This window comes from Lineus longissimus, chromosome 4, assembly GCF_910592395.1.
Source record: "Lineus longissimus chromosome 4, tnLinLong1.2, whole genome shotgun sequence".
In the NCBI taxonomy this organism is placed as follows: domain Eukaryota; kingdom Metazoa; phylum Nemertea; class Pilidiophora; order Heteronemertea; family Lineidae; genus Lineus; species Lineus longissimus.
This window is the reverse complement of record NC_088311.1, coordinates 96,145-111,843: the sequence shown is the minus strand read 5'-3', so window position 1 is coordinate 111,843 and position 15,699 is coordinate 96,145. Positions and strand designations below refer to the sequence as shown.

The 15,699-nt window shown below is 42.4% G+C and overlaps 2 protein-coding genes across 2 annotated transcripts; one reads left to right on the top strand and one right to left on the bottom strand.

Annotated features, from left to right (window-relative positions):
* The first annotated feature begins 1,890 nt into the window (after positions 1–1,890).
* Positions 1,891–10,320, top strand: LOC135486332 (WD repeat-containing protein 70-like). Its single transcript, XM_064769042.1, has 17 exons — positions 1,891–1,959; positions 2,842–2,979; positions 3,704–3,790; positions 3,998–4,155; positions 4,623–4,763; positions 5,114–5,307; positions 5,581–5,734; positions 6,069–6,145; positions 6,392–6,572; positions 6,762–6,861; positions 7,062–7,146; positions 7,518–7,656; positions 7,925–8,025; positions 8,446–8,525; positions 8,941–9,057; positions 9,319–9,487; positions 9,780–10,320. Exons 2-17 carry the CDS (start codon positions 2,922–2,924, stop codon positions 9,862–9,864), a joined length of 1,926 nt encoding a protein of 641 aa, XP_064625112.1. The 5' UTR covers positions 1,891–1,959; positions 2,842–2,921; the 3' UTR covers positions 9,865–10,320.
* LOC135486333 (alpha-1,3/1,6-mannosyltransferase ALG2-like) lies at positions 10,316–13,043 on the bottom strand. The gene is made up of 3 exons (XM_064769043.1): positions 12,436–13,043; positions 11,999–12,202; positions 10,316–11,756 (listed from the first exon to the last, which is right to left on the bottom strand). The coding sequence occupies exons 1-3, from the start codon at positions 12,929–12,931 to the stop codon at positions 11,239–11,241; spliced, it is 1,218 nt and encodes a 405-aa protein (XP_064625113.1). The 5' UTR covers positions 12,932–13,043; the 3' UTR covers positions 10,316–11,238.
* Positions 13,044–15,699: the final 2,656 nt, after the last annotated feature.

Below are 15,699 nucleotides of genomic sequence, written 5' to 3'. Positions count from 1 at the left end.
TAATTAATATTCTAATGTAAGAGTTTTTTTAGTATATTTGTCGTTGTGACTTCCTCATCTCTCTCATCATGTTGTCAACACGGTGGAGCAGCCAGGACTGATTCGGCCTGGCTGTGACTTCCTCATCTCTCTCACCATGTTGACAACTTGGCAGAGCAGCCAAGACTGATTTGGCCTGGCTGTGACTGTCTCATCTCTCTCACCATAATTATTATCAACACGGTGGAGCAGCCAGAACTGATTCGGCCTGGCTGTGACTGTCTCATCTCTCTCGCCATATTAACAACTGGACAGTGCGGCGAAGATTGATGTGGCCTGGCTGTGACTGTCTCATCACTCGCATCATGTTGTCAGTACGGTGGAGCAGCCAGGATTGATTCGGCCTGGCTGTGACTTCCTCACCTCTCTCATCATGTTGTCAGCACGGTGGAGCAGCCAGGATTGATTCGGCCTGGCTGTGACTTCCTCACCTCTCTCATCATGTTGTCAACACGGTGGAGCAGCCAGGACTGATTCGGCCTGGCTGTGACTGCCTCATCTCTCTCACCATGTTGACAACTTGGCAGAGCAGCCAAGACTGATTTGGCCTGGCTGTGACTGTCTCATCTCTTTCACCATAATTATTGTCAACACGGTGGAGCAGCCAGAACTGATTCGGCCTGGCTCTGACTGTCTCATCTCTCTCGCCTTATTAACAACTAGGCAGTGCGGCGAAGATTGATGCGGCCTGGCTGTGACTGTCTCATCACACGCATCATGTTGTCAACACGGTGGAGCAGCCAGGACTGATTCGGCCTGGCTGTGACTTCCTCATCTCTCTCACCATGTTGACAACTTGGCAGAGCAGCCAAGACTTTTTTTGCCTGGCTGTGACTGTCTCATCTCTCTCATCATGTTGTCAGCACGATGGAGGAGCCAGGACTGTCAAACAGTTGTGTGAGCTCACGAGCTTGCACTTACATAATAGTGTAAAACTAAAATTTATATAATATATATATATCTATATAAAACCGTCATCGGATGCGCATCCGATATGCCACGAGATCCTTTACCGTCAATTCCCTTACCGTCTTCGGATGCGCATCCGATATGCCACGAGATCCTTTACCGTCAATTCCCTTACCGTCTTCGGATCCGATATGCCACGAGATCCTTCACCGTCAATTCCCTTACCGTCTTCGGATGCGCATCCGATATGCCACGAGATCCTTTACCGTCAATTACCGTCTTCGGATGCGCATCCGATATGCCACGAGATCCTTCACCGTCAATTCCCTTACCGTCTTCGGATGCGCATCCGATATGCCACGAGATCCTTCACCGTCAATTCCCTTACCGTCTTCGGATGCGCATCCGATATGCCACGAGTTTTTTTGTTACCTCACCGTCAATTCCTATACCGTCATGGATGCCACGAGCTTTGTTCGCGTTGTAAAGGTTTCGGGGATACGACTAATGCATGTGAGCACCGTCGGCGGAACCCCAAACCGCCCTCTCGATCTATCCGTAAGAACAAGCCACTCTCGTGACCGTCACAGTTACGGACTCCGGACCTCCAGACTTTAGAGACCGAGCTTTTCTTTACCTTACAATTACTGTATACTCGGCGCCTCACTTATATGTGTTGTTTTTTTCACATACATTGTTCTCGTGGTTTACGGAAAAGTAGGCCTAAAATGTTATAGTGTCTAAAAACAATATTCAGTTAATGGAATTACACTTTTTTCCATTACTGCTTGCTTGATATTGCCCTAACAACTTTTTCATGAATCAATTTTGAGCATTATGTTTACAACGTAGTTATTATAGCACGAAATATGGGTCTAAAATGCCAAATACTTGCAACTATTATGTTAATCAGTGAAATCTTAGTGTACTAATTGCTCGCTATAAGCTAGGTTATTGCGCCCCTAAACCAACGTACTGACAACGCGACCTCCCCGGAACTCAAACTTTAACGTGAGTTAATTGTAATCTTACTCTCTATATACCAAAGTGATTTACCTAGGAATACAGTTGCACTTCACTGAAAACTAATGATGTGTTGATGAGTTCAATGAATCCTTCGATTCCTTTGGTTTTTTTGGCGAACTGACGTCCGACAATCAATGACCCGTTGACGTGTACCTGCAATACGCCATGCATTGCCGTAGTGTGTAAACAGATCTATTTTTGGACGAAACTCAGCCCCTCACAAACTTTGGTCCATTTCGCCAGTGATGACACTGCTTCTAATCTAGGCTGTACCACAGCACTTTAAGCTGTAGCAGCGCGAAGCAAGAGTTAAGACAAATGTCCTCTGCCAGCTGCTGTCAACCCCCTTGCCCCCCATCAATGGCATCATCAGATCATTCAGAGGCCTGGCCCAGCCCAGTGTCGTGATTTAGCCAAATTCGATATGATTCTTTTCTAGTGTGATGTTAAGGCCCTTTGGTTAAAATTTACAATCCCTGATCAGTAATGACGTAGTTTGCTCGCGTTCAAATATAAATCGATTACAGTAGCGCTTCTTTGACTTTAGTCAACCCATGACCTTTTTTTGGGCACTGAACGGGGATTGTAAAGTCATTCCAGGTATTGTAAAGTCATTCCAGGTAGTCCCCCAATCATTGTCCTTCACAAATCGTCAAATGTCTGTACTGCTGTCTGTGTGGCCGGTGGCCTGATTTTTGGTTAAAATTTAGAATCCCAGTCAGAAATGACGTATGACGCATTCAACTATAATTTTAGAAATCCATTAACCAGTGGTGCTGCTATAGTCAACCAATGACCTTTTTTTGGGCTGTGAACGGGGATTGCAAACTCGTTCCTGATTTGTAAAACCGTTGTTGATGTTTTCAGACACTGATTGACATTGATGTATCCAGGGTAGAATGCCCCAGGAAAGCCTTAATTGCACAATCTGCTGCTAAGCAACCAAGATGGCAGATGAAGAGGACAAGAACATGGAGGATGTCATGGGGTTCTCAGGCTTTGGAAGTAAGTGTAATCCGTCATATGTGTACTATATTTAGTCTCGGGCATGTCCGGGAATACTATTTATTAGTACATGTACATGTATGTAAGTTTTGCCCTGTATTTACATGCCGACTTACCGACAGTGAATGTCAATCCTAAAGTCTCCTCCTTTCATCGCCGACCCAATAGGGCGAAAAAAATCCGTCAGACGCTTACTCATAAACGCGTGGCCAATGAAATTGCTCGACACAAAGTAATAGAATGATGGCCTGAATTGATAGTGCCAACCTCGCTTTATGATCAGCTTACCCTTCTTCTATACAACATGCACAGTGCATTTATGTCACTCAGGTCAGCATGCCTGGAACCATCCAAGCAATAACCGTTTTGACTCATTGAACACCTGGTCTTCCACCACCGACGATGGCTTTCAGTGCGTGTCTCATGCGACACCCACGAGTGCAATGTTGGTGGGTGTGGCAAGAAGATGGTCACGCCAGGGCATGTGACTCTCAATGTGAGGTGTGAGTGGCCTGGTCGCAGGTTGTCTCTTGCCGAAGCCAGGGCGTGAGTGATGTGTGCGTGTTTCCCTGGTGACTGATAAGTCTCGCCGAGACCAGGGCATGACCTAGGTGTCATTTCCAACCAAAGATTGACCTATGTATCATCATATTGAAGACAATACATGTAAGATTGACAAAACACTAAACAGTTTAATACATGTATATATATTTTTCCTTTGTAGGCAAGAAAAAAGCAAGAACATTTGACTTTATGGCTATGTTTGAGGAAACGAAAAAAACTGCTGTTGAGAGAAGTCAGCAAGTTTTAGGTGAGGGTTTATTTTCTCAAAAAATCGCAGTTTTCACACTAACCTAGCTGCATAGTCTGGAGTTACTTTTTTATCTTAAGATAGTACTGTCATGCAAACCAGTTAGTTGGAATGAATTTCACTTTTTACTCATCTGAAAATAATGAAAGCCCTCGATGAAGAGTATTTGGCAGCTAAACATTATGGAAGACTCTTCTTTCATTGCAGCTAATCGTGAAGAGGTGTTTGGAGGAAACTCTTCAGTGACCAGTGTATTGACATCCAAGCTGCCAGTGCGTGGCCCTGAACGACCCAAAGCCACTCAATCAAATGAGAAGAAAGAAAAATCTGCCTCCTCAAGTTCAAATGATTCACATTCATCTGGGGTGAGCACATTACCCTTTCGCTCTGACCTCAAACAATAATGATAAAATTCACTTAAATTTGAGTTCTATATATGTTGATAAGTAGATTTTCTAAGCACTTTACAGAGTTAAAAAGAAAAAGAATAGACATTGACTACATACAGGAATAAACAAATTTGTGCATGATAATCAAAGTTCCACTCTGAGCTGCTTTTTGAATGCATCATTGGCATGGAGCTCGCACCTCGAGGCTGAGTGTTCCACAGCCTTGGAATCATATCACGTAACCTACGATCCCCATGCGTCTTGGACTACCTATCAAAGAACTGCCACATTTAACAACCATATGCTTTAAAATCCATCAATTTATTTGAATATGTCAGTTTATATCTTCAGTGTCAAAAAAAGGTAGTGTTGTGGTAACTGAATTGTATCTTATTCTTAAAAGAGATTCTCCCTCACTGTTGAGAACTATCTCCTGTTTGTAGGATTGTGACAGCAGCGATGATGTAATCTGCCCTCCAGTCCCACCCATCCTCCAGCATGATGAGGATGATGACATGATTGGTCCGCCATTACCAGATCATCTAAGGACGAGTGATGCCGAAGGAGAAGACTTGGATGATGATGTAATTGTCAATAAGAACTCGCGGCTGTGTGTGTCATCATCCTAAGAAAAACATTACCCTCATTTTTACTCAAAGAAATGGTTAAAGTCAAATGAAGTTGGCTTGACTAGGATTTGGCTGCAGATCTTTGGCTTGCAGAGCAAAGGTTCTACTAACTGTGTTATCAAAGTTCATTGTTTTACTGCACTTAGCGACACCATTTTATAGAGCCAACTGAGATTTGAAACGTTTTTATTGCAATTTTTGTTAAATGAGTCCAAGCTACCAGCGAAAATGTGAGTGTTGATGGTTGTTTGCTGAGAACAAGCTGATAACCTGGCAGCATTACATCTCTTGATTGTTCATTTCAGAGTCCTGTCAGTAAGATTCCTAACAGTCATGAGATTGTATTGGAGCACGGGTCAAAGACCGTATCCGCACTTGCATTGGATCCCTCTGGTGCCAGGTTAGTCAGTGGGAGCTACGACTATGATCTCAAGTTGTGGGACTTTGCTGGCATGGATGCACGCTTACAGTTCTTTAGGACACTAAGGCCATGTGAATGGTAGGTTCAAACTCGTACCAATCAAGATGATAACCTTCTTAAATCATCCATCTTCAGCGAAGTGACGTGTGTGAGAAATGAACATTCTGCTACTCTTTTGTATTGAAATTGACATCTTGCAAGTCATACATAACATCCTGGTTGTTGACAACCATAACAGAGAAAACAGACTGCCCATCTCCATCTCTGCCACCAGTGCTGGTCTGAAAAACAAAAGGCAAGTGCTGTTGCCTGAATATATGTGAAAACCCTCTACTTATTGATCTATTTCAGCCATCAGATCAAGTCAGTTGAATACAGTATGACAGGCGATGCCATACTGGTTGTGGCTGGTAATGCTCAGCCAAAGATTTATGACCGAGATGGTTTTGAGATGATGGAGTGTCCCAAAGGGGATCAGTACATTACAGATCAGAAGAATACAAAGGTAAGCACTTTAAGGAAATCCATAAATGATAAGCCATCACACAGGAGGTTAAGCTTGAGTCTTATAGACCTGATTAGGTTAGACCTGAGCCACCTGTTGAGGATACAACCATACTGTGTCGCATCCTCAGTCAATAGCTCTGGGCTTCCCCAATAATGAGGAGTCTTTGGGTACTGTTTATGACCCGTACTGCATGCTCCTGATTGTTCTCTTTCAATTGTCAACATATAATTCAAGCATAGATTATTTCACCCACCAATTAGTGCGAGCAGGGTAGCTTCACAACATGGCCAGTGATGTAAAGCACAGAGATTGTATGTTTACTCCACTTCAGGGTCACACTGCAATGACTAACTCTGGATGTTGGAATCCTCGTGTGAAAGAAGAGTTCATGACATGTTCTAATGACTGGTAAGAACTAATCACTTATTGATATATCTGTTCCTTTACAGTCCTTTGCATGAGTTTCTCTCTACCTGAATGCTTTGCAGTACTAGGTGCTGGGGGATTCCCAGTCATAGGTGGGCCTGCTGATCCTCCGTAATGTTCGTGTCAAAAGGTAGCTTTTCATAGTAATTAGAGAGCTCCGTGGCTTCCTCAGGTGATGGAAGTAGCACAGAATATCTGTCATGTATTGGTGTGTTTATTTTATTCTAGTACTGTGAGGCTGTGGGATGTGACCCAAGGCAAGAACAAGCATAAAGACTGTATCAAGCCCAGGAGCCAGCAGGGCAGGAAAACCATACCGACAACATGCACTTACAGTAATGATGGTCGCTATGTGGCTGCAGCTTGCAACGATGGCTCGATACAGATCTGGGATCATAAAAGAGGATTTGTAAGTAGGAAAGGCGCTGGTCTTAATTAATCATTTGGTAATGAACTACAACCTTTCTAATCACATTTATAAGTTCAGCCTCTCATGTTGTCGGCCCTTGCATTTCATTGTGATACTATGGGTCATCTGTTTTATGGAACACAGGTTTGTTAAATGCATCTTCTTTGAGAGTTTGTGCTTTACTTGCAGGTGAATGTGAATCTTGTGAATCGAGGTTGCCACATGAATGGTTCAGACACGTCGTGCATCCGGTTTTCATATGATGGCAATGTATTAGCTTCAAGGGGCGGTGAGTACACTGATGGGCTTATCTTAACCGTACCATTGAGATGATACAAGTCTTGTTCACAACTCCAAATCTATCTGTAAGTGGCTTGCTGCTCAGTCAGTTAAGATCAGATTTAGAATGGAAAAACAATCTTCTGGTCACTAGAATCTCAATCGTAATACGTGTTCCTTATCAAAACAAAAGTTTGTTGTACATTTCAGGTGATAACACCCTAAAGCTTTGGGACATAAGGAAGTTTAAGCAGCCACTTTGTGTTGCTGACAGTCTCTTTAATTTGTTCCCAATGTAAGTAGTAGGAGACAGCTGATGCACAGTAACAATAAGCTGCATGATCGAGGGGTCATAGGTTCAACTCTGGGCAGAGTCACTACTTGGTTACAATAAGCTGCATGATCGAGGGGTCGTAGGTTCAACTCTGGGCAGAGTCACTTCTTGGTTCCCTTTGGGTAGAGTTCAAATGAATGTGCACTTGGTAACTTCTCTTCGAAACCCGTGAGACTTTCTGTGTGGACTGGGATATTGCCTGAGTATGGTATTTGACTTGAAAACTTATTCTCATGGTTAGATTAGGACTGATGCTCACCCAAAATGGAACTCCTGTCCAGGAGACCATGGTGGTTAATGTCTCGCATCAGTATTTGTTTACTCCTTTATAGGACAGACTGTGTGTTCAGCCCAGACAACCAGCTGGTTGCCACAGGTGTATCTTTGAAGAAAGGGGAGACTGATGGAAAGTTAATCTTCTTTGATCGAAACACGTTGAACAAAGTCACTGAATTAACAGTATCAAACTCAGTAAGTCTTATTTTCCATCTCTTGTGTGATGAATTGTGGTTGTATGTCCACTGATTATCCCAATGCTATTTGTATGGCAGTTGTACTTACCAGTACTAGAGCAGTTGTACTTACCAGTACGAGAGCAGTTGTACTTACCAGTACTAAAGCAACTGTCCTATTGGTACAGTCAGCCTAACATGATTTTCTGTAAGCATTGTTTCTAATTAGAAGTATGAATGTGTAGTAGTGGTTGAGCTGAGGATAAAATGGCTTCTGTTGTTTTCAGAGTGTTGTGCGTTGCTTGTGGCATCCAAAGCTGAACCAGATGGTCCTTGGGTGTGGAGATGGCAACATCAAGATTTACTATGATCCCGACAAGAGCAATAGGTTTGTGTTTCACTTTGTTTTCCCAGTTGACTTGAATTGAAGGCATGATGTGCTTCAGTTCCATACATTCTTTGTGCTCGTCACACCGAAGGGAAACCAATAAAAACAGTTGTGAAAGTCAGCTTCGTCTTGTATGCTGATATTGTATGTCGCGTGGTCTCGCTGCTATCTCGTTCAGGTGTTAGATGCATTGAAAACTTCTGTTTAAATGGCAAATGATGAAGCATAAACAATATGAAGTCCTTCCATGTAAATGTAAGAGATGAACAATGCATTGTGCTATGTTCGAAATCTTACATTCACATGTTGGTGATTAAGTGAAATATATTGGGTATTCTGATGCAAACAGAAAACTGCCAAGGCCAAGTTCGGAGGTTTTGCTGTTTACAAGAGAATGTGATGTGCATATTCTTATTCCAGGGGCGCCAAGCTGTGTGTCGTCAAGAAGAGAGCAAAGATCAAGTCTGTCCAGGCTATGGTCGATCAGAATATCATAACTCGTAAGTCTTGACCTTGTGCTTGCCATCCCTTTAAAACCTACCAAATAGAGTTATCAGTCAACTGCCTCGTAAAGTTGTGTTGTTAACAGTGACTATACTTTAAGCATAATCTGTAAAGTGACTTGATTCTATGCATTAACCTTCGTCACTTCAGCATTCTTCTATCTCACTTCAGCATATGCTTTGCCGATGTTCACTTCAGCATTCTTCTATCTCACTTCAGCATATGCTTTGCCGATGTTCACTTCAGCATTCTTCTATCTCACTTCAGCATATGCTTTGCCGATGTTCACTTCAGCATTCTTCTATCTCACTTCAGCATATGCTTTGCCGATGTTCACTTCAGCATTCTTCTATCTCACTTCAGCATATGCTTTGCCGATGTTCACTTCAGCATTCTTCTATCTCACTTCAGCATATGCTTTGCCGATGTTCAGAGAGGAAAAGCCTAGAAGTACAAGAAAACAAGATGAGAAGTCGAGGAAAGATCCGATCAAGTCAAAGCGGCCAGATCTGCCTGTTAGTGGACCTGGTAAGTTGGTGTTAAGGTAGTTGAGTGACACTAAAGAGGGTTTTAACCGGAATATTCTGTCAATCATATTGATCCCTGGTTCAAACAGATGGATAGTATGCTGATTGTGGGTGTGTTGCTTTTCGATATTGCTACCCTTTCAATCCAAGTCAGTCATTTCATCTATCTCCACTTGGGAACTGTTCACGTTGCCCATTTCAAAGCAAACTGTGTCAGTTTGGGAATCGTCTGTCTCTTATCTGACTTGATGTCTTGTTGCAGGAGTTGGAGGTCGTGTTGGTGCTAAAGGAGCCACGTTGTCACAATATGTCGTCCAGGGTCTCGTCCTCAGGAAGCCTGATGAACGAGATAAAGATCCCCGTGCTGCCATCTTACGACATGCTGAGGAAGCCTCAAAGAACCCTTACTGGGTATCACCAGCTTATAAAAAGTAAGTCTTTGATTAACTTTGTTTTAAAGGACTGAGGGGCAATACATTGTGGAGACACGCCAAAGTTGCCAAGCAGAGCATGGAGTGGTTTGCCAAGGCCAAACTTGTTGCACTGTCATACATGTATACATGTATGCATAGTCACTCTGGGAATCAGCTGTTGAATTTCTACATGCAGGTGTTGCCTGTAGTCCTTCCTCGTGATCCATTACATTCATCTCCCTTGATCACATATTGAAGCCTATAATATCCTATTACACTCAATGGCACGTTCATCTCCTCTGTATCACAGGACTCAGCCAGAGACGATCTTCCACGAAAGTGATGAAGAGGAAGATGATGATGAACCCATCTGGAAGAAGGCAAAGCTCACGTGATACCTCAGCCTTGGGACTGGAGGGGAACATCACTTTCTGGCTGGACAAGCTGTCTGACTTGTCTCGCAACCTTGCACTGTGATAAGAGCTTGTAGAAATTTCAGCTTTACATTTACCACATCACCAACTAAGATGCCGAGGTAGGCTGGTTTGATGTCGAACTGGTCAGGTGGAATGGTGTAGAATCGGGACAAAGGTTGTCTAGGTAATGATGACTTCCTAGGACTGCTGGGCCAGGTTATGTTTGCAGCATGAGTGACATGTCAGACACACTGCTGGTGGAGAAACCCTAACTGGTGCCTCAAGTTCTTGTTCACTCAACCATCTATGAGCCTTATAGGCCAAGATGAGATGAAAAAAGGCATTTCGTGCCGTATATGGTTCATACTTGCCAAGTAAATGTAAAGGGTTTGCATTTTTGATGTCAGTGAATAAAATAATGAATGATATCTGATAGATCATTGTTGTTTCATTGAACTGATAGGAACTACATACATTGTACTGAACTACTTGTAAAACAGGAGTGAGCCAATCATATTGTCAACAGGATGGGCTTAGACTAAGAGGACTATCCCAGGTGCTTGCAAAATGCCCACATTAGTCAGGTTTTCAATCTAATTTTCTGATTCTTATCCTCCCGTTTCCATGGGTGACCCTTGCAATATTTCTCGCCATTTTTTGTTGTTCATGAGAATAGAGGATCAGGATGACGAAATGGACTGGCCCAGGAGTCTTAACTTCATGAAGACCTTGTCACAACCACCATGTGTGTCATATCTCCCAACCACCAAAGTGTGGGCCAGCGCTCACACCAGACAATGACTGGTACAATCCACCAAAGAGCAACTCCCCTCTGCAGGACAAGGCTCGGTATGCACCACAAGAGACCAGTCACAACCAATCCAACTCGGTAAGAGAGGTTCTTACTCCAAACCAACCAGCTCAAGGTCACTCACTGTGCATGGATTCAATGTCCCAGGTTGATGTCAGATAGTTCTGACCAAAAACCATCCAAATAATAATAAGATAACTGTTTTCTGAGCTCATTTTATTGTGGTGTAGTACAACACTATCACATGCAACTCCAATACAATTTTATTGTCACTTGCCAGTCTAGATACCATGAGCCGTGATTACAGGGAGTAAACATGTCCTTACCTCTCTTCTACCATCAGCTTCTTACAGGTTACCATCATCTACATTCTGCAGAATCAAATTACACTTTGGCGACTACATGTACAACAAAACATCACAAATGAGTACTATGGTGAACCCAGCATATTTCACAATTAATGACTGGCCCTTATAGGACTGATCAACAAGATGATAATTACAAAAGATAAAGAAGTTTTCAAAAAAGCAGAGTGTCATTTTTCAGTTCTCTTTCTTATCTTCAATCAAATTACTCACAACTCGATTTAATTGCTCTGAAAAAGCATTAAATGAAAACATTGTTTCCACTCTGTTTTTTCCAGCTTCACCCAATTTCTTGGCAAAGCTGGGATTCTTCACAATTTCCTTCATGGCTTCAGCGAACGACAGAGGGTTCGGATCACACAGAAAACCTGTTTGTTTATGAGAAACAGTCTCCAATGGACCACCACTCTTTACAGCAATAACTGGACACTGCATATACATCGCTTCAATTGGAACGATACCAAAGTGTTCCTTATCAGGAGTATACAATAGACATGAAGAGTAGGCTAAGAGTGTCCTTTTCTGTGAATCATTGAATGATCGTATGAAGGTGATGTGCTCTAAAACATTCAAGTCTGTAGCCAGTTGGACCAGCTCCTGGTAGTATTCAATGTTCTCTGTCACACGTTCGTCATATCCTCCTGCCATGACCAGATGGATGCCTTCCATGCTACCAAGTAGTCTTCCAAGTTTGGCTGAAATCAATTGTATAAAAAAAACTGCATTGTCATTGAAGAATAATGTAGCTGCTTGCTCCAAATGCACTACATGATATAACTTTGGTCTGTTCACCCGATTTTGTGCTTTCACATGACTCAGCTTGCAGATTGCCAAACAGATTTTTTAGACGTATTTCTTCTTCTTTTTCTGCCCGACCAAAATATTTCATTTTCCTTATTTTCGCAAGCCTGTCAATGCATGTAGAAGTAATAATTACCTAATGATCTGATGGCAAGTGCCAAATTCTTCTTCCTCTCATATCGATTTATGGACAAGAAGATAGTCTTATCTGTTCCTTTGGGCATCAAATCAACTGTAGGAGGAGCAATAGGCTTCCTGAATGCTTGGAAGTCCGGAATCGGGTATAAAACATCTGGCTTAATGTGATCAAGGGCAGTGAATGTATCTTTGAATAGTCCCGCTGAAAATGAGATCAAAGTTGAGAAAGGTCAGTGAATGGACGGTATGATGTCGATCAAGTGTGATCAGCTTACTGAATTCTGAACAAGCGAAACTAGCCGTAAGACAAAGACAGAGGTTGAAAATGCCACTGAACCCCCTAATAAACTCAGAGGACAGGTCAGTGTATGTGCCATGGCCATCCCTCTCACTGCTTACTCTGGCCTCCTAAGATCATGATCTAGCATGTCTTACCAGTAAAGTTACTGTTGACAAGGACGACATCAGCCATTCCTGTGGTCTTCTCCTCCATCCAGTCAATCGGCCAGCGATAGAGTTTCTTCAGGAAGCTCTTCCTCTGGGTCAGAAGTTGGTCAGGGAAATGACAATAGAAGATAATGCGCGTATTTCCAATTCTCAGTACTGGAATACACACAGAAATCTGGTCGCAAATCACAACATCATACTTCATTTTGCTGAAGAAGACCAGATAGATGGCAGCATAGATCATGCGGATGTAAGCCCACGCAGCATAGCAGATGCCACACATACTCCTGGGTAGCCAGTCCCCCACAGCAGTGACAGAGAAAGTGCCATCCCTTGTCTCCTGAAAGCAATGACCTGGATCATGATGAGCAGTCACAAACTTGACGGAGTGACCCCTTGATTTCAAAGCCAGTGCAGCATCGATCATAGCCCTTTCAGCTCCCCCAATGCCCAGGTCGGGGTGCAGGAAAACTACCCTTGACATTACTTGCTAATTTACGCCAAAACTGAATGTTGGAAATGGGATTAATCAACGAAATTTGTCAACATCGTAGCCTAATAACATTAAACTAGGTGGCGGCTTTCCAAAATGACTACAAAATTGGTGACTGGAAAAATTCGTAGTACCAAACCATAGTTAATGTCGCCTGTGTTGATAGATTCCACAGCGCCCGTTAGGTGTGTACAAGTCTGCTTATCAATAGTACGATTAAATTTTAAAGCGCGTTCTTTCAACACGTGTTTTTATCATTTTGCGTGATAGTTCCTCTCCCAAAAGTTGCTTATACTAGTGAACAAAAACAAAAATCTTCCCACATTTCCCATTTTGGGGGACCTTTCCTTCTTTTAGATTTCATATGCATAATGTTTTAGGTGAGCTTTCTTCTGAATTTCGAGAGTGAAAGGAAAGTGAAACAGTCCATGCGATGCCATCGGCCGTTTTTTTCCCGATCGCGGGTCCGTAAGTACAATGTTTAATTGCATGATTGCGACGCCACTTCAGTTTGAAATGGGCTGTCTTGTTTAACCTTGCGTCGACCAACTTTACCTTCAACCATTAATTGTGACTATGTGATATGCACAGCCAAAAAAACACGCATCTTTTGAGTGTATTGCTAATTGATGTGATGTGAGCATGGCATGGCTCCTGAGGCTGTCTTGTTGACTTGACATGTCTTTGGGTTTCGACGGACCTGTTTTCATCAGAGACTGAAAGAAAGGTACTGATGATGGTTGTGCCTTTGTCTCAATAAATGACTTGAATAGTCATAACGACTTGTATTGAATTGCTTATTACTTCCCTGAAACTTTACCATTGGAGGTGACTGTCCTTATCACAAGAGACAGATGTGTCTTGGATCTGAACGATTTACCATTGGAGGTGACTGTCCTTATCACAAGAGACAGATGTGTCTTGGATCTGAAAGATTTACCATTTGAGGTGACTGTCCTTATCACAAGAGACAGATGTGTCTTGGATCTGAAATATTTACCATTGGAGGTGACTGTCCTTATCACAAGAGACAGATGTGTCTTGGATCTGAACGATTTACCATTGGAGGTGACTGTCCTTATCACAAGAGACAGATGTGTCTTGGATCTGAACGATTTACCATTGGAGGTGACTGTCCTTATCACAAGAGACAGATGTGTCTTGGATCTGAACGATTTACCATTGGAGGTGACTGTCCTTATCACAAGAGATAGATGTGTCTGGGACCTGACAGTTTGCCATTGGAGGCGGCTGTCCTCATCAGAAGACATGGATGAGTCTGAGGCCTAAACGTTGTACCAATTGAGGAGATCCTCCTCAGAAGAGATATAACAGAGTTTGGATATCATGTCATTGTGCACATTGTTTCCCCTTTTTACTTGTAGATTATCGATCTCCATAACTATGGACATTGAGGGGCCTGTTGTATTCTTGCATGGTCATGGTGCCGAAGAACAAAGGAGTTACTGTAAGTACACTGAATCACTAAGGAAAAATGCCAATGCAAGGTTTAGCTTCTAGTGATAGCAGAGTCAAGCTACATTAAAGCATATGCAACATCTCCATCATCATCATCGCCATCATCATTATGATCATTATGATATCCCAATGCCACCCCGCCATTGGGGTGACCCTGCACGACCATGAGGCACCTTTACCGCTGTGTCTTCATGTAGCTCATGACTGTTTCCTCCTCAGTTAACATCGTCCATCAAGTTCATCCCTGTGGTCGACCGCTACTTCAGTTGCCTTCAAGGATAGAATGCCCAAGACGGAATGTCTGGAACAAACGATTCTGTTATGCACTTGTAATCTCTGAAACAAGCCAATCTTATTAAGTTTGGCTTGTTTCAGAGATTACAATGTTTGGTTTGTTAAACAAACCAAACATTGAAGATCAGGTTATATTGCATCTGAAGGTGATCTTCAATTTCATGTTTAAGATGTTTACTTTGGTTCTTTTACTTTGAATTGTTTTATTTTGGATTGTTTTATTTTGGATTGTTTTACTTTGAATTGTTTTATTTTGGATGGTTTTATTTTGGATTGTTTTATTTTGGATTGTTTCAACATTTCTATACTACCCTACCTCATCATATTCCTTCAAATCATTCGCGTCTTCACGAGCTCGGATAATACCAAAGAGTAGGCGTAACCTCCAACAACCAACTCCACCCGAGACGGTCTCCTACCGATGATGATCAGAAGTATGTCCCAAGAGGAGCGTTTAGTTTCTGGTTTCAATTAGACAAAACACCTGCTACCATTCCCTTATCGCATTATCGCCTCTGCCTTCTCAGAATATTCAAAAAGGAAAGACAACATAAACAATCCCCAGTAGGTGTTATTCCATCCGCTAGAAATGAGGTTCCATTCTTTCTAATACACTGATGCACCCGAGGGCAGGTTCCATGACGTATTGGGCTTCAATCATTGTTACCAAACTGATTAAAATACTGGAGTCTGGACTATTATTTAACAATAGATTGGATGGCTCCAACTACGTTGGGTATGTCAAGCAACAATTGAGGAAGCACTGCTTGTGCCTATTCATAACTGAACATAGCTATGCGTCGCGTGTTTTTAAAAGTTATATATACATAGTAGATGTTGGTATGAAATCATTGTCAGCTGAGCAAGAATCGCAATCGGTGGTGATGGGCGATTGGTTGCAGATATGGCCCAAACTGGTAGCTCTTTCTCAAATGAACCGACATCACCAATAATTTCAGTCCAAAAAAACAACATTTTTGACTTTG

What these genes read in the sequence shown, in the direction of transcription:
- LOC135486332 (XM_064769042.1), top strand. Translation starts at nt 2,922, where the DNA reads ATGGCAGATGAAGAGGACAAGAACATGGAGGATGTCATGGGGTTCTCA. An exon ending in GAGAAGTCAGCAAGTTTTAG is followed by an intron (nt 3,791 to 3,997) that starts GTGAGGGTTTAT and finishes CTTTCATTGCAG; the next exon opens with CTAATCGTGAAGAGGTGTTT. An exon ending in GTATCACCAGCTTATAAAAA is followed by an intron (nt 9,488 to 9,779) that starts GTAAGTCTTTGA and finishes TCTGTATCACAG; the next exon opens with GACTCAGCCAGAGACGATCT.
- LOC135486333 (XM_064769043.1), bottom strand. Translation starts at nt 12,931, where the DNA reads ATGTCAAGGGTAGTTTTCCTGCACCCCGACCTGGGCATTGGGGGAGCT. An exon ending in TGTCAACAGTAACTTTACTG is followed by an intron (nt 12,203 to 12,435) that starts GTAAGACATGCT and finishes TCTCATTTTCAG; the next exon opens with CGGGACTATTCAAAGATACA. An exon ending in ACTTGCCATCAGATCATTAG is followed by an intron (nt 11,757 to 11,998) that starts GTAATTATTACT and finishes AATTGATTTCAG; the next exon opens with CCAAACTTGGAAGACTACTT.